The sequence below is a fragment of the Miniopterus schreibersii genome (assembly GCF_964146895.1).
Source record: "Miniopterus schreibersii genome assembly, chromosome: 8".
NCBI lineage: Eukaryota > Metazoa > Chordata > Mammalia > Chiroptera > Miniopteridae > Miniopterus > Miniopterus schreibersii.
In genome coordinates this window covers 69,485,194-69,503,118 of record NC_138109.1, presented here as the reverse complement: position 1 = coordinate 69,503,118, position 17,925 = coordinate 69,485,194, and the positions used below count along the sequence as shown (strand labels likewise).

General features: G+C 41.0%; 3 protein-coding genes across 12 annotated transcripts in view; 2 read left to right on the top strand and 1 right to left on the bottom strand.

Annotated features, from left to right (window-relative positions):
- SIRT5 (sirtuin 5) overlaps positions 1 to 3,758 on the top strand; it is a 49,085-nt gene extending 45,327 nt beyond the window's left edge. For all 9 annotated transcript variants that reach the window (XM_081143801.1, XM_081143803.1, XM_081143804.1 and 6 more), the window contains one exon: positions 3,311 to 3,758. In XM_081143801.1, coding sequence (XP_080999927.1) covers positions 3,311 to 3,386 — 76 coding nt within the window. In that variant the 3' untranslated portion in view covers positions 3,387 to 3,758. The remainder of the gene's footprint in view (positions 1 to 3,310) is intronic.
- Positions 3,759 to 5,492: 1,734 nt separating this feature from the next.
- NOL7 (nucleolar protein 7) lies at positions 5,493 to 10,681 on the top strand. Of its 2 annotated transcripts, XM_081144151.1 has the most exons (9): positions 5,493 to 5,662; positions 5,950 to 6,760; positions 6,847 to 6,907; positions 7,500 to 7,558; positions 9,220 to 9,251; positions 9,500 to 9,587; positions 9,913 to 10,034; positions 10,112 to 10,189; positions 10,500 to 10,681. In XM_081144151.1, the coding sequence occupies exons 2-9, from the start codon at positions 6,498 to 6,500 to the stop codon at positions 10,571 to 10,573; spliced, it is 777 nt and encodes a 258-aa protein (XP_081000277.1). In that variant the 5' UTR covers positions 5,493 to 5,662; positions 5,950 to 6,497; the 3' UTR covers positions 10,574 to 10,681. The 2 variants fall into 2 exon arrangements, with proteins under 2 accessions (XP_081000277.1, XP_081000276.1); XM_081144150.1 differs by having other exon boundaries at positions 5,578 to 6,760.
- A 732-nt stretch (positions 10,682 to 11,413) lies between these two features.
- RANBP9 (RAN binding protein 9) overlaps positions 11,414 to 17,925 on the bottom strand; it is a 77,855-nt gene continuing 71,343 nt past the window's right edge. The window contains exons 13-14 of the mRNA XM_081144149.1: positions 14,989 to 15,100; positions 11,414 to 12,403 (exon numbers count right to left, since the gene is read on the bottom strand). Of these exons, the coding sequence (XP_081000275.1) occupies positions 12,273 to 12,403; positions 14,989 to 15,100 (243 nt within the window). The 3' untranslated portion in view covers positions 11,414 to 12,272. The remainder of the gene's footprint in view (positions 12,404 to 14,988; positions 15,101 to 17,925) is intronic.

Genomic DNA, 17,925 nt, shown 5'->3' with positions numbered 1-17,925 from the left:
ATCAATGATGAGAGAGTCATTGATGGAGCCCACAACCCGGGCATGTGCCCTGACCAGGAATTGAACCCTGATCGCCTGGATTCTAGGTCGATGCTCAACCTCTGAGCCATGCCCGGCCGGGCTATTTTTCTTTTTTTTAAGCGGAGAAAGAATGTACTAAAAGAAGCTTGTGATGCACTCTTCCCCCTAGCCTCTTCCACCTACAGCTAATTTAACTATTATTTTTAGTGACTCACTGTGTGTTTCTAAAGCATTCAATGAATATTCCTAGAAATAACCCTCTTTTAACAGCTATATTTTTGCAGTTTATTACATAATTTTAAATTAAATTGGGTAATTACATTAACCAATAAAAATGGCGTGGACAGATTCTGGAACAGTCTTGGTTATTCTGCAACTGGAGGGCAGGGGGACAGTGCATGGGCGCTAGAACAGGGGTCTTCAAACAGTTTTGTTCACGTACCTCTGCCCTATTTGTAAACTTGACATCTAAAATTTTTACATCAAAATCATGAAAAAAAGGTGTGATTCCAAGAGTATTGGAAATAAAACACTGGCATTTTAAAATAGAACTGCCATTATCGTGTCTTAAATATATCCAGGCAAATCTGAACGCCACAAGTGCTTGATAGCCACCACCAGCCGTTTACAAAGCACACAGCCCCTTTTAACAGCTGGAGCCTTCACAGTTTTTCTCTTCGACTCTGAACTTCTATTTCCGTTCTACTTCCATCACAGAAATTTGTACTAGTGTAAATATATTTTTATGCTCGAAGTCTTTTGTGGACTACCCTATTATAACTCTGCAACAGAATATCAGATGAATTATTTATTTTCAGTTTCCTTAAAACTTAAATGTTCTCTTAAAATTTTTTTCTACTGTAAATTTGTCACTACAGCAACTTGTAGTATGCAGTTGTTTAAAACAACAAACCAATGATAAATTTGACTAATGCTTCCATAAAAGTAAAATGTTATTGGAACTGCATCTCCTAATTGAGGCATGGGACATGCATTTTTTGAATTAGTTCATGTGTCCATGGCTGAATAGTACGAATTGTTAGACGGAGACAGAATTCGTGTTGTAGCCTCGGTCACCAGAAATGAACCTATAGTTGGTGACAGGCTTACTGACTGAATGTAACGAGGGAGACTGCTTCAGAGGAACCCCGGGGGCATGTCCCCAAAGGAAAGGCGGAATTACAGGATTTGTTGGGAGAGTGGGGTTTAGGTGAAATTTAAATGAAGCAGTTTTTGATGCATTCAGCAGCTGGCAGGGCTTTGTGAAAAGGGGTTCAGTCAGTCTGGCTGGCAAAGTGGACCCAGGGCCCGGTGTCCTTGGAAATGACGAAGTAAAGGGAGACACAGACAGCTGTGCCAGACACCTTCTAACTGCAGCTCGGCCCCTGGGTGGGAAATCAAGGCTGCGTGTCAATGGCAGTGACTGAGACCCTCCAGGCACAAGGCAATATTTCACTCTTTACTGCTTTCATTTCAGGAGAGAAGTTTCTAATACCTCATGGTTTTAGAGGGCAAAATGCCTCAGTGAGTAACAAAATACACAGTTACTCAAAGAAGGGAGTGGTTAGGATTCTTCGATTCTTGGCAGCTTGTGCGGGGAAACCTAGTTTCCTCTCCACTCCGCAGCTTTCTCTGTGTCTCACCCCGACTGAGGGTCGAGGGCTGGCAGCGCAGATCTTCACCCGCCAAGCTCAGTTTTACCTTTTCAATGTCAAGTGTAATTCTTAGCTTTTGCTTTTTAGAGATGGACGTACTGGGAGACATGGGCCACATGAAAGGAGTTTCCTATGGCACTGCCACTCAGATATGGGACCTCCTTCCTTTACATGCTAAAATACCATAGCAATTTTATATCTTATTTTGTTATCTGTTAACTGACAATTCTATCAGACCCTCTTTGTTTTATTCAAAGCAAGAATGAAACGGCCCTGCTTGCATAAGGATGTCATGCCCAGTCTCCAGAAGTCATTTGTTTTTGTTAATCTACACCGATAGCTCAAAGGTCTCTTTAGCTGGCACCCCCTAGGTTTCACATTCTGGGCTCAGGCACCGTGGTGAGGTTTGCGGGGGACAAGGGTGCAGCTTGCTTCTGTGAAGGGGGGGCAGAGGAGGGGGGCGCTTGAGAGTCACTTTCTTAGGAAGGGGACCGCGTGGGGTTGCGGGTATGGGAATTCCCTAAAAGCTCTCTGCAATTCTTGGAAAGTCCTCAAGGGACTGCGGCCACTGTGCTGGGAGGGGCCTTCTAGCGGCCAGTGTTGGGCACACTGCGCGGCAGGAGTGGAGATGCCATCTGGTCAGGGAGGTCCGTCCGTGGCACTCGGGAGAGATCAGCAGTTAATCGAGGTCTTCACGATTTCTGTTGTGTCAAGACTAAATAATATGATGAATTACGCTGAGCAAATGCTTGTCTCGTTTTTAATTGTGCTCAGTTGGTTTTCTAATGAATCGTACGCAAGAAAACCTTGCTTTTCTTCCTTATTGAGACTTGGGGTTTTTTGGGGTGTTTTCCTGTCCTAAGTGATTTCTCTAGAAGGAAGCAGAAATCATTGATTTTTCTCCCTCCTCTTTGCCTTTTTTTTCTTTTTCTTTTTCTCTCCTTTCTGACGACAAATCAGAGCTAATCGTAAAGTCCAACAGATAGTTGGAGAGGCCTGTTGACTCACCTAAATTCCTTATGGTCTGTATGGGGCATGAGGTTTTCTCTTGTCCTTAGTCCATATGAATACTCTTTTAATGTAGTATAGGCACTGTAAAACTTAAAGGCTGTAATTATGACCCTGGCCCCGTAGCTCAGTAGGTTAGAGCATTGTCTGGATACGCCAAGGTTGCGGGTTCGATCCCTGGTCAGGGTACATACAAGAAGCAACCAATGAATCATAAATAAGTGGAACAACAAATTGATGTTTCTCTCTCTCTCTGTCCCCCTTCCTCTCTCTCTCTAAAATCAATTTAAAAAAAACAACTTCAATTGTGAGTTTGGCAATACAATCACAAAATATAGTTTATAATCATGTCTCCCCCTGCCCCTTAAAATAAAATTCTTACTTATACCTCCTAAATTCTAGGCATTTCCTTTCCTAAATTCTCTTGATCACAAGGGCCAACCCATAGTGAAATGTCTACATCTTGAGTTGTCAGAAACTAGATGAAAGAAGTGGGCACAAAAACTCATAGTGCCACATTTGTGAGAATTTGGATTTTACTCTGGGTCTAATTAAGATACGTGTAACCTGCTGAAGTATACGTTGGTTTAGCTCCTAACTCTGCTGTATTTGTCCTTCTGTTTCAGGTTTCATTTCCAGGGGCCCTGTGGTAAGACTCTTCCTGAAGCCCTGGCTCCTCATGAAACTGAAACGGTTTCTTAATTGTCCTGGGGAAGGAAGAAGTTATAGTACATCTAAGTCCCAGGCCACAAACAGAGGAGACACAGTCTCATGGATGGGGAGCTGAATAGTGGAAGGTCTAAAAATATCCCCTGATTTCCGGGCTGGGATCCAACCTGTTGATAAGTGGTAGGGCCTTAGAGGTAACAACAGCAAATGTCGTTACAAGAAGTCAGAGAACTGTAAAGCTAATGCATGTTATTTGGTTTGAACTTAAACATAAGATACCTCTGATGTGTTTGGTTGGCTATTAGGAGGGGGAAAATTCTAATTAAGATTGTCTTAAAAATGTAATTATCCCAATTGTATTTTTGCTATTTGGCAAAGATGGAAGTAAACAGGTAAAAACCTTGATAGTTCTGATTTTTTACAAGTTTTGGTGGAAAATAAAATCACTCTCTACAGTAGATAATTTAGTGTATAAAGATGTGACCCCCCCCAAGAGAGATCTTTGTTGAGGACTCTTCCTTCTCTGTTTTCACCTCATTTGGCTGCTTTATCTCAAAGCATGTAGGAAAGCTTAAACAGGACCTCAAGCGAGGAAGAAAGAAAAAAGTAGCAACAAGGTAGAAAATCGGGATGAGTCCCTCCCCCCACCCCCAAATGATGCAAATATATAGCATCCAAAGGTAAACACAACTGCCTAAAATTTAGTACTAGCCTTTTTAAAAACGTGTTTTCATTGATTTTTCAGAGAGAAAGGAAGGGAGAGGGAAACATTGATGAGAGAGAAACATGGATCGGCTGCCTCCTGCACGCCCCCTACCGGGGATTGAGCCCACAACCCAGGCATGTGCCCCGATGGGAACAGAACCTGAGACTTCCTGGCGTGTGGCAGATGCTCAGTCAACTGAGCCACAGCAGCCCAGCAGTACTAGCCTTATGAACAGCCAAGAAGGAAAGGGAGAGGCGATGGTTGACTGTTTCTTAATATTATAAGCAAAGAAGCGTACAGTCCCTGCGGGCTCTGCCAACCTTTCCCAGACACTGAATTCTGAAGGGAGTGTTTTCCATGGGACGTCACCTTGGAGTAGAGCAGCAAGAACAGAGTTTTCACCTCAAGCCCCACCACCTAACGCAGCACCCAGGGCCCCTGGAGTGCCTGCTTGCTCTCGGGCAAGCATCTGAGGCCTGACTGGGAGGAGTGGCCTTTAGTAAGCACTATAGGAAGGTCATACATAACAGTGGCTCTTGGAAAAGGTGGCTCCCTGGGAGATCACACACCTGGTCACATCACCTCAGCCCCTTAAAAAATTGCATTTAATGTTACACCCTTGGCTTTTGTGCAAACAGACTATAAGACACTATCACACAAAACTTTGTACTGCATTTGCAAGTCATACCTTTTGGTAAATCCCAAAGGTCCTTTGCATGGGTGAGAAGGATGCCCGTAACCTACAAGGAGTCTGAAGGGCCGACCTTTAGGGTTCAATTCACACTTCACATGGGTGGTTCAACACACCTACACTGAAGGGACTTTTAATACTTATAATGCAGTTTTTGTACATAAAATACCATTGTTCTCTTTTAATAGGCTTGTGGTCGGGCTTCTCGGTTACTTTATACATTTTCCTAGTGTTAGCAGTGATGGGAGTCAGCATGCTGTCTCAGAGAGTCTGATTATATGTTTAATTTCTATCTGACCAAGGCCCAGGATTTCAGGACTGTTCTTTGCAACTCTTCTGACATTGGGCCTTTGGTACCAGCAGCTTTGTGTGTGTGTTTTATCATTTTCATGTTTTGGTTTTATTAGAGGAAATGAAGGGAGAATTGAAAATACAAAATGTGGGGTAGAAAATTTTCAATTCAGGTTCATAATATTGAACGCCTGCCACGTGATGGCGTTAGAAATAAAATTAGTAAGACATGGACCTTGCCCTCAAGGAGGTGACAAAATGGTTGGGACAACTGCCATGTAAACTATTACACAGCGTGGAAACTGCAGTAATAGAGATTTGTGCAAGATGCAGAGGGAAATGCAGTCAGAGGTGGGCAGCGGGGATGGGTAGATGCTGAGGTGCCGGAAAGGCTTTGGAGGAGGTCAGCAGGCGTTTCCGAGGTATAAATAGCTGGGCGCGGGGGAGTGCGGATCCGCAGGGGGAACAGCGCGTACAAGCCTGGCGAGTGCGGCACAGCTTCGCGCGCTCGCAGAATGCCGAGCGCGTCACTCAGCGTTGTGCAATGGGTGGCAGATCAGCACAGGTCACCGCGCCATGTGTGCCGGAAAACGAAATGTACTTGGGAGGCAAAAAGAAGAGGTACCAGGGTTGCACTCGCCGAGAACGGTGGTCGTTCTTTCACAGGGTCCAGGATTTGCGGTGCGCTGGCCAGTGTCCGGGCACCAGGCGGGGCCCCACCCTCTCCCACGGCGCTTACATTTAAGTGGGGGCTTAACCTGGGGGGGGGGGGGTCAGACAGTCACCTGTTCGGGAAGGTGTCAGTGATGAACACAGAGGCAGGGGCAGTGCGGGGAGCCTGCGGGACGGCCGCGCGAGCCGCCCCGCACACATTTGGTGCAGAGAATTGACGGAAGCCTGCCTTTCAGCTTGTCACCGGCGGGACGGCCAGGTCCTGCAGCGATCGCGCATCTCTTCCCTTTGAAACGCCGCTGCTTCGGGGGCTGCGGAGAGAAGGGAGCCCGATCTACAAACACTGACTAACGGCATCGACACGCGAATCCCGGCGGCCAAAAAGGGCGGCGATAGGACCGCCGGGGCTTGCGGTCACTGAGTTTCCGGGCACCCGCGCCAGCCGCCTCGGGGAGCGCGGGGACCCAGCCAAGCGGGCAGCGCCCGGCTCCGCCGTCCGGAAACCAGCTCGGCGCCCGGCCGCTCTCGCCGCCGGCTCCCGGCAGCCGCGCAGCCCCGGCGCGGGGTGGGAGGAAACACCGCGGGCTTCCCGCAGGCCACGCCCCTCCCGCCCTGCGCACGCGCCTCCACTGGCGGCGGGCGGTCTTCCGCTTCCCGTCTCTCGGTGGAGCTTCCGAACCTGCGGGGAGCGACGAAACCCGTGTCGCTCGCTCTTCACGTCACGCTCGGCTTGCGTCCTGCTGCTTCCGGGTCAGAGGCCAGACGGGCCGGCGCGGCGTGGGCCATGGTGCAGCTTCGGCCGCGCGCGTCCAGGACCCCGGCGTCGGCGTCGGCGATGGTGGACGAGGGCCAGCCCGCGTCGGAGGAGGAGGCGGAGCACGGGCTGTTGCTCGGGCAGCCCAGCAGCGGCGCGGCCGCCGAGCCGCTGGAGGAAGACGACGACGGGGACGACGAGTTGGACGACGAGGCCCCGGAGGAACTGACTTTCGCCAGCGCCCAGGCGGAGGCGAGAGAAGAGGAGCGGCGAGTTCGGGAGACCGTGCGCAGGTTGGGAGCCCGCGGCCCGGCCGGAGAGCCGTCCCTCCCCGCCCCACCTGTCCCTCCTCGCCCTGACTTGCCTCCCTTCCTCCCAGGGATAAAACACTCCTGAAGGAGAAGAGGAAGCGACGCGAGGAGCTGTTCATCGAACAGAAGGTTCGAGTGTAGGGGGGGCGTCTCCTTTTGAAAACCGGCTTGGGGTAGGATTCTGAAAACAAAGGTACTCGCGCTCGTTGCTTGTCCACCGGTTGAAAATGGGAGTGGGATGAGTGGTGAATTTGAAATCATACGGTTGAACCCCACCTCTGACTCTCAGCTCGCCGGGACACCTCCGTCAGTCCTCACCGGAGGTAATCTGTCACTGGGTTGCTGTTAGAATTAAATGAGGTGTTTTGTAAACGAAGGGCTGTACCAACCTAGAGTGTGATTGCTCTGCTTTCTGATGTTCGGCAGATGGGCCACAGAGAACTGACTCTAAAGGGACAGGACATGACTGCTTTCAGTGTAGAACAGTGACTGAGGGTTGGGCACCCTTACCAGTCTGCACCAGGTCTTCCAAAGGATATGGAGCGGGTTCTGAGTTCTGTGATCGCAATTTTCCCACTGCTTAGAGATAGTGGAGGCAGTGGTCAGCCCAAGTTACTTATTCGCCTGGGATATAAAGCTGTCCCTAAATCTGTAACTTCAGAAGCAACCCAGGGTATATTGTCATGCACCTCACTTTTTATTCTTTTTAAATCTTTTTAAGAAAAGGAAACTCCTTCCAGACACCATTCTAGAGAAGTTAACTACAGCTTCACAGACAAAGTAAGTAATGGATCTTATATTACTTGCTTACATACACCCGTCTTTGAATACATTTATTTGAATCCATATAATTGAAGAAATAATAAAGCCTAAATTTAAGAGTTAAACAGTAGCCCTATCCAGACTGAAGGGTTCAATTGCAGCCAAGGGCACTTACCTCAGTTGCAGGCTTGATACCCAGCCCTGGTCAGGGCCTATGCAGGAGGCAACCAATCAATGTCTCTCACATCGATGTTTCTTTCTCTGTCCCTCCCTTCCACTCACTCCAAAAAGCAGTGGAAAAAAATATCCTCGGGTGAGGGTTTAAAAAAAAAAAAGCCTGGATGGCATGGCTCAGCAGTTGAGCATCGACCAGGAGATTGCAGTTCGATTCCTGGTCAGGGCACATGCCTAGGTTGCGGGCTCCATCCCCAGTAAGGGGAGTGCAGGGAGCAGCCGATCAATGACTCTCATCATCGATGTTTCTCTTTTTCCCCTCTCCTTTCCTCTCTCTGAAATAAAGATATTTTTTAAAAAGTTACAGAGTAGATAGTTGAATTTGGTGGGAAAGATCGAAGTGTTTTACTTCTTGTCAGTCTTTCACCATTTCTTTTTGTTCATTTCCATTGCCAGCTGAGCTTTGCCATCCACTGAATGTTTAAAGCAGTTGCTATAGGCATCCTCTTTATCTGTCCCATGAGCTCAATCCAACCTTACTAAATTTTGACCTCAGCCCGGCTGGGCATGGCTCAGCGGTTGAGCGTCGACCTGGTATCCAGGCAATTGGGGTTCGATTCCCCATAAGGGCACATGCCCTGGTTGCAGGCTCGATCAATGACTCTCTCATCATTGATGTTTCTATCTCTCTCCCTCTCCTTTCCTCTCTCTGAAATCAGTAAAGATATATTCAAAAAATAAATTTTGACATCAAAATGTTTTCTCTGTCTCATCTCCCCTTAAGGCTTTAAGTTCAAAAGCTTAGACCTTTTATCTTTGACCTGATTCTCAGATTTTCTGTAGAACTTTTCCAAAGAGTTATTCAGATCCCAAATACATTAAATGTAACAAATGTATTTGGTGGCAGATTTATCCTTTTATCCTTTAAAACTAAACTCAAATATCACCTGTTCATTCTGTCACTCGTCAGCTCATTCCTTCCTCCTTTGTATAGGTTTTCTAGCACGGTGTAGGCATCTCATAGTGTTTTGTCACTTTTCATTTGTTTCAGACCAGATTCCTCAAGGCTAGTCCTTGTCTCCTTCTTGTCTCTTATGCTTAACCTGTTGAATTAATCCTCTGTGATCTCTCCAAATAAAATGAGGCCGGCCTAGCACCTTTCACTTCCTATTTCAGCTGATGTATTATATAGCTCATTCTTAAGTCTTTCACTTTAACTCCATTAACCACAGCAATCTGCCTCTTTGAAAGCCTGCTAATATGCTTTCAATTTAAATTCTGAGAAGATACTCCCATCCAGTATTTATTAGTTTGCTGACTGGGAGTTGGTGGTTGTGAACTTGGGGAGTGACTTGCTTTCCAAATCGAGTAAAGATCCTGAGTCAAAACTGAGAGTGGCAAAATGAAAGGGGGTTCTCTTCCTTGTAAAACCAGGTTTAATTGTGTAAGTTGAGTAATCTTTGCTGTCTGCCATTCCAATCAGTGTCTTTGTTGTTCTCCTTTAGCTTAAAGAAATCACCAGAAAAGTTAAAAAAAGGTATGAACTATTCTAATTTAAATAACTTCTCATGTAAGTGTCAAGTGCATTTGTAGTCAGATGTTACTGGCCCTTAAGAGAGTTTGGGAATAGGACTGGCCAAGTTTAGCTTGGGCCTGCTGCCTTGTATCTTACAAATAAAAGTTGCATCCAAATTGGTGCGAGTGGATATTTAACATGAACTCCAGAAAATGTTCTTGATTTATTTTTACATAAGTGCTAACTACAAATAAAATTAAATTTTTTAGTTAACTTGCAGAAGAAAAATGAAGACTGTGAAAAAGAAAGTGACTCCAAGAAAGCTAAAGAGAAAATACAGAAAGTACAGTCTATTGGGTAAGAAGATTCCATGTTGTAGGATATAAAGGTAACCTTTTGAGAGAAAGTGTTGGCTGTGTGGAAAAATATTTTAATTAGTAGCAGTTTCAGATTGGATCCTCTGTAGGAAAACCAGTTGTGGTACTTATAAAGTATTTGCTCTACTAAACTGTAAATATTAGCCTGTTTCTTATAAAATAGCTCTATAATTTAGTTTTATTAGTGTATCTGTGCATATACAAAATAAGGATTTTTTTTTTTCACTTTTTGAGGCAGCTAACAAAAGTACTTTATTTTAAGCATGTTGTCAACCTCATTCATTTTCACCTTTTGTATTAATCAGCCAAAATAAAAGCTACTTGGCTCTAAGGCTAAAAGATCAAGATCTGAGAGATTCAAGGCAACAAGCAGCCAGAGCCTTCATACAAAATTCGTTGTATGGTCCAGGAACCAACAGAACTACTGGTAATTACATTATGGACTGTTTTTCTCACTTTTTACTACAAATAAACAAAAAAATGATAGATAATTCTCTTTTCTAGTAAATAAGTTCCTGTCTCTTGACAATAAGAGGTTACCAGTGAAAAAAGCTGCAGCCCAGTTTTTAAATAGTGGTTGGGGTAAGGTCCAGCTTCATTTTCTTGGTTCTGATACTTGATTATATATTGAATAATGTTCTTTTTAAGGAAATAGTAAATACTCAGTTACGAATTTATGAATTATCTTTTTTCTTATAATGGCTTCTATACTAATATTTTTAAGTTGCTTTTGAAAAACATCATTGTAGTATGTCTGTACATCTGACAAAATCTAATTTAATAGACCTCATTTTAGTATTTATATTCATATAGAGGATCTTGAAAAATTTTGAATTCTTTCTTGGGAATTTTGTATCTCTAATATTTTTACTGCACATACTTTCTATTCTAGGAACCCAGAAAAAACAAAATGCCAAGAGGTTTAAAAGACGGTGGATGGTCAGAAAGATGAAAACTTCTAAGTAAATCAAAGCTAAATGAAGAATGAGAACTTTCTATGTATGGAACTTATTTAGTTTAGAAGATTAATTTGTCTTAAAATCTAATAAATCATTTATAAGTCTTGTAAAAGGATCATTACAAAAGTCTCAAATCTATTTGGGGAAGTACCCCATTACATTTCATTCTTGAATACAGTTCCGCCTTTAATCTTTTAGGGTCCTGGAAGAAATAGCAGTTTAAAAGGAATTATTTCCATTTATTTTTATAAGTATTTATCCATTTAATTGAATATAAACACCACCAGTAATGGCACCTTTTCTACCCCTCCCCTTAACCCACAGTGTAGGGGTGTGGCAGGAATGGCAGGGCAGAGGAGGAAAAATGGACATCCAGGAAAAGTCTTTCCAGCTACAGCTCTCAGATACCTTAGTCTCAGATGTTTTGGTGCTACTGATGAGAATTTGCTTCATAAAATACGGCATGAGAAAGAGTAGCTGTGAAAGTGCAGTACCTAAGTGTAGGTAATACCTACTTTTCTGAAGGTAAGCCTCAATGTACAAAATAATAGTCAACCAAAGGATATGGTCATCCTCTCAAACAGCTTGTTTACATTTTACTTTTAACTGGTTTGGAGGTTTGCTTTACTGGCAAGTAACATGCCTTATGATTATGAAAATAAGGAGATTTTTCTCTTTCTCTGTCAGCCACAGTATCAGGTTTGAGCTTAATACAGGGAGGGTAGTAAACTGAACAGTTTTAGGTTGTAGGATTCAGATTTATAGTAAAATTAATTTTAATTGCTCTAATTTGATATTAATCATAAGTATTTAAGTACCTAATATATAAACTCAGTTGACACTAATATCTGTAGAAGTAAATTTTTAATGGCTGGTTAATTATATCACTACATTTTTATTGCAATATAGTACTCATTTAAGCACTTAAAAATGGAAGGTGTACAAAGATTAAATTAAGACACGGTAAATTGACTAAATATTTGGTTTTTATATAAATAAAGGTCATAACCACACCGTTGACATATAATACTGTTATAATACAAGTTAAACTTGTGAGTCTACAACAGAATTCGTTGGTAGTTAAACAGGAAACAAAGTTGAAAAGACCATGTTAAAACAAAACTACTGGGACTAACAGGTCGGGATTGTAAGTAGCAACAAACGTATTCACTCAGCTCCTGAGTATTTCAAGTTTTACAGTACACATTAAAAATGATTTCTTCCATCAACACTATAAATTCAAACTGTCAGATGTTTATGCATTTTGCAAGTTACACTGATTGAATGCTTATATGGGAGTGGGGGGTCGGAATATCTCCCAATTTGAAGTTTACATCACCCACATGCTAACACAACACAACTTGTTCCATTTCCTTCCCCCCTCTCCCCCCCAACAAAGAAGGCAGGATTTTTTGGTTTCTTTTAGGTAATTGTTTTAAAGGATTTGTGATGATAAATTTGAATGTCTGAGATTCAGTAATATTTAACTCTTAGACAACTAAGAGGTTAAAGATGGAAAATAATTTCTCCTAACACTAAGTTAGAAAATCATTTGCATCATGCTGTAAACTAGGAAGCAATGTAAAGCGACAAAAACCTGTCCCCAGTACATAATTAAAAAAATCTAAATTTCAAATCAGCAGAGCTGGTCTACTTCCATGTTGACTATATGCCACAATATAAGTGTGAGCTCCTTAAATGCATAGCTAATGTAGGTAGTCTTCCACTGTGGCAAATGCGCAGGATCCGATTCCTGATCGAGCCATCAGTCCTAGACACTGTGTGGCCTGTCCCATTGCTAGGGCAAGTGGAGGTTGCTTTGGCAGATTGTGAGTTTCTGAGGAAAAATAATTAAAAATGGAAATAGCAATTAGCAAGACATTTTTAAAAAAAATCTCTTCAGGAAAATACCGCATTACTTACAAAATTATCAATGCATACAGCGCTCTTGACTAGCAAAGGTAGTTTCTAAACGATTAATGCCCTGGAGGTACTACTCTGACGAGGTCATATAGTACTAGGTATTCAACTGTAAGAAATTCTTGCAGAATTTAGATTTTTAAAGTGTTAGATACTCTTAAATCTTTCACTTCCATATTAACTATGATGGGAAAGATATAACTTTTTGACTGATATTTAAATGGAGACATAAGAAATATTTAGTATTTCTCTTCTATTTGACCAAGGTCAGTTGACAGTAGAAAAAGGCACTAGGTTTTTAGTAAAAGCTTCACCAATGTTCCTCTTACGGGGACAGAACACAACTGAGGCTGCCTAATTGTCTCCAAGCCATACTGGTAAATGTTATTTGAGTTGGCAGGGAGCAAGGGATGACGGTGACCATGAGAAATGATAGAGCAAAATCACTCTATAATTTTGGAGGGATAATTTACAATTGATAGGTCAAACATTTTAAAAACTGCCAATAAAATATTCAGGGTCCTACATACCAGAAATTTGTCAGACAGTTGTAGTACAAATGTACTTAATAAAATTTGTTCTTTGCCAGAAATGAAAAATGAACTAACGGTGAAAGTGGCCAAACTTTTAGAAGCTGGTTAATTTTTCCTTGTGGGTAGATGTCTGAATTTTAAGTTGATGCAGATTCCCAATTAATAAAATTACTAATCAGTCCTTCATAGACATAGTTGACAACAAAGGGCATAAATGACTGGTAAGGCTCCATATGATTTAATTCCACCCTTGGTTCAGAGGTGGTAATCTCAGAGAAAAGTTCTAGAAGGAGTGAAGCAAAAATAATGAGGAAGCAAGTTCAGGATTTAAAGTACAAGAGGACATAAAATAGGATTAAGAATATAAAAATAAAAATAGGCAAAAAAGGATACACAAATTAGGGAGAAGGTGTGGGAAAAGTAGTCTGGGTTAAGATTACTAAAGTACTGGCTATCCTGTGGCAAGATGCTATTTGGCTAAATTTTGATAGTGATAAATTTTTTCTTTGCCAACTCTAAGCATGATTGACTTTATAAATTTAAAATGATTGTGCCTTAATTTGAATGAAGAATAATTTTTTATACAAAATCAACAGGGAATGTCTCCTGCAGGTTTACAGAGAACTAACCTTGCTCAAAGTTAAGCATCTAAAGTTACTTTACTACAATTTTATTTTGACCAAGTGGGGCATCTGATTATAAGCATTTAAAAATTATTTTGGATATGAAACTTGCAAGAATTACATACAGTTAATGTAACTTTAAGCACTATTTATAAATTATATAATTTAGTATTTATAAATATGCAGACACCCCCCAATGCAATTTAATAATCTTATTAAGTTTAAGCACTATTTATGGGTGAACCTACATAATATGTAGTACAATATGTAAGGATACATATTTTACTGGATAATGGCCCCAAATAATTTAATATTTAAAAATTTAATCCCCTTGAATAATCTAAGATACAAAAAAACTGGTAAACAATTGGTTGCTTCACAATTTTTTTTCCAGGTCTGAGTGTTACATAAATACAAAACAATTATAGGGCTTCGTGATTACTAATAATGTAGTAATTTAAAAAATACAAGTATAGTAAACCACAATTTGCCCTATAATCCCAGCATTGCTACTAAGTTCTCTTATTTTTACCAATAGAGCTAAATGCATTTCATAACCAAAGAAATTACAACACAATTTAACAACACATAAAGAAAATTCACATTTTTTATTATATACAAATTCTAAATTTAAGAAAACTATAACATAAAGATATTACTCCTATTCTAAAACTTCAGTATGAGACCTTTACACATAATGAATTAAAAATGAACTTTATAGGGATAAACCAGATTAAGTCTCAAATATGAACCCTCTTCATATAAAAAGTGTATTTGTTCAATATATAAACATTATAACCGTACTCTGGAGTGAGTTGCTCATAGGAATGGCAACCAACCAGGGGAACAGCAAATTCCATTTTCTCACTTAATGCTCACCCCTGGCTAAGCCTATTTCAATTGTTGTTCTCTTCCTCACATACCCTCTTTATTTGGTAAGGGCATGCAGTTGAATATGCTTTAATGCAAATATAATTTGACTTCAAGGGTTAGTATTGATGGGGCATTCCCAAGTCACCTGGAAGCCCCTTGTGCCTTTATCTTAAGCATGGTGGGAGCTGTAAAATGGGTGACTCATCAGGCCAGAAATGTTTATGTACATGCACACAAAAATTTCTAATTTCCAAAATTCCCCAGATGCATCCCAATGTACTGTTTTTAATTCATTTGAATCCATTTAATCTGGACTTAAAATAATGAAAGTTTCTATATTTTAAGGTAATTTTAATTTTAAAATGTACAAAATCTTTCCCTTATGATTTTACCAAAATATAAAATGCCAGCACAAATACCATCTCAAATATTCAAAGAATCTAGTTGGAGTTGTGCTTTTTGGCTTTACTTACCTAATATTGCACTGTTAAGAGCCGAGCACACAGGTTCTCTCTGAATTGGGTCAAGCTGATTTCCAACAGGGCTGTTCCAAGGATCGGAATAAGCTAGTAAACTGAATGCATCCTATTGAAAACATAGCAATTTGGTTTTTAATTCAAATAGTTCAACCATGGTGAGCACATGGTTACAAGTTGAGAGACTGATAAAATATGCTTTAAGGCACTAGGCTACTGTGACATTTAAACCCATTTACCTATATATATTTTAACAACTAGAGTATGCAGCAAAGCCTCATGTGTTTTTCATTCTTTTCGTAAACACATTCTCATCATCTTTCCCCTATCCCTACAATACATACAGAGCAGGAAAGAATATGAAAAATCGAAAAAACAAATTCCTGTGAAATGGGCTAATATTGGTTCAGGTAAAGAGGAAGACAAAACATTCAGATGCTGTACAATTTATTACCACTGATATGAATTTGACATAAAAAGGACAGGGACTGCTTGTATCTATTTTTCAAGTGGATGTGGTAATTGGATACATTTCGTTGGATGTCATCTTCTCAAACTCAATAATCAAAAAGTTAAACTGTCTCCCATTCAGGAACATTCAATAGTTCCAACCATCCTCAAGCCACCCCTCCTAAGGCAGCTGACACATACATAGTAGTCTTCAAACAACTTTTTTTCTTCTTTCTATGGGAGGCATATACTACAGTGGTCCCAGACATTGGCATCAACCACCAGCTTGCATCACTAGTGTGGCCTTTAACAAGTAATGACCTCTAAGAGTCAGTTTAATCATTTGTGTAATGGGGATTATAGGAGGTCACATTGCACAGTCATGAGGACTAACTGAGCTAAATGAAATGAGCAATGTCGGTTCATTCTAATCTGTCAATAAATGCCGTTTCATTATTTTGCCAAAGGCAATGCCGTAATCTGGAGTAATATTATAAAATAGTCCAGATGTAGTGAGATACAGGACACCTTCCCAATTCAGAAGACATACATGGAGAGGTACTGAGGAAATCAGTGAATTCAGTAACAACTTGGAAATGCTGATTATGGATGTGTGGAAGACTGAAATTCCTAAAGAATACTGTACTACCTCCTTGGTACACTCCAGCATTCCTCTAATGATCTTACTAGTGTTCTGAGAGCAGAGGTGGAGGAAAGGCTGACTCCCATTCAGGAACATCCCTGGTCAACTGTATTACTGCCCTTTCTCATCCAAATTGGCGTCCACATTGTGAAGAGAACTGTCCATAAAGCAAAGGTGTGTAGTCAGTCCGCGGCTACCAGACAGGGAATACATGTCTCTAAACACATGCGGCTCTTCCACTGTCATTCCTGCTAAGTATTTCAAGTCAGACTTTTGCCCCAATTACTATAATGAAAGTTCTTTGAAGATTGAAAAAATTACACTTTTCAAATCTCCTGCAGCTACTCACAGGTGCTTGGTACAGGGAAGAAGCTTCACACACCTGCTGAACACAAGACCTGCTTCTTACCGTTTTTAAGATATTTTATGCATCCCATAAAGCAACTAGGTTGTACTTCCTGAGTGCCCCTAATCCAAATTTATTGATGGAAAGAATACTAATATCCAATAAAGCTAGCTCTAATCAATCACATTATTTCTAAAGACTGCGCTCGGCTCAAGACTTAATTTACTCCACAACCATCTAATGAGGTACCATTAGATGGAACTTGAGGAACTGTCCAAGGAATAATTGGTACATAAAAACTTTAAGCACAAAACTATCCTCTTTGGTCTATATATGGGGACATGCTACCAAAAGGTGAAATGTCCCAAATCTCAAATCAGGACCATTCTTCTGTTTACACCTTCTAGTACTTAAAACAAAAACACATAATGATAATGACGGTAGCAACTTATTGTGCGCTAGCACTGTGTGAGGCAATGTTTTAAGCACTAACATGGATCATCTCATTTAATCCTCACAATAACCTTACAAGGTGGATACTATAACGTCCATCATACAGGGATGCACACTGAGGCAGTAAGTGGTTAAGATCACACAGCTAGTAACGTATTTCTTTTAGTAAGATACAGTTCCTTTTTATTTTCAATCTAAATTTTAAGAGGAAAAAAAGTCTAAAATTCTGCTCTGTTATTTTCCATTCAATTGAACAAACATTTATTGGACACAGCTGCTAGACAACTAAGGACACACCGATCACCAGGACCTCGTCACTGTTTCAAGGACACATAGTCTTGTGGGGAAGACATATATACATAAATAACATACAGTGTATTGGTACTGCTTATGAACATACAGTGTATTGTGTCATGTGATGCAATCACAGAAATAGGCTCAAGCTACATGAATACCGAGGCTGAGCGAAAGGAGAATCATGGGTAGGGGGTTAGATCCCAAAATATCTCTAAAGGCACACTAAAAGGCTTGAATTTTTTTCAATAAGGCAATGGAGTTTTAAATATAGGAGTGGCATGGATTAGACTTGATTATAGAAGGATCACACAGCAACACTACAAAACATAGTTCAGAAGCAGAGTGAGGCTGTAAGAAAACGAATAAAACCTTAAAAAATAAGGTTTACAGCATCAAGTTCCCAGTAATAAATACCCAGAACCTTATCTTTCTTTACAAAGGGAATGAAATCAACAAAGCAACCTCAACGTTTTAAATCCTGTTGTAAAACTTAATTGGTGACGGCACCCAAAAGAGTGCAATTAAGGTAGCAGTACCACTGGCACATCATCACTGCTGGTAAGCTGGCAGGTTTCTGGGAAGTGACACTACAGCAATATGTAGCAAGAGCCACAATAAATATATCCTTTGATTCAGTAACTAAGGACTTTATCCCAGTGGAATAATTTTAAGGAATAAAGATATATGTAAAAGGTGTTCACTGAAGCACTAGAATAAAAGCAACTAAAAAAAATCTAGCGAGAGC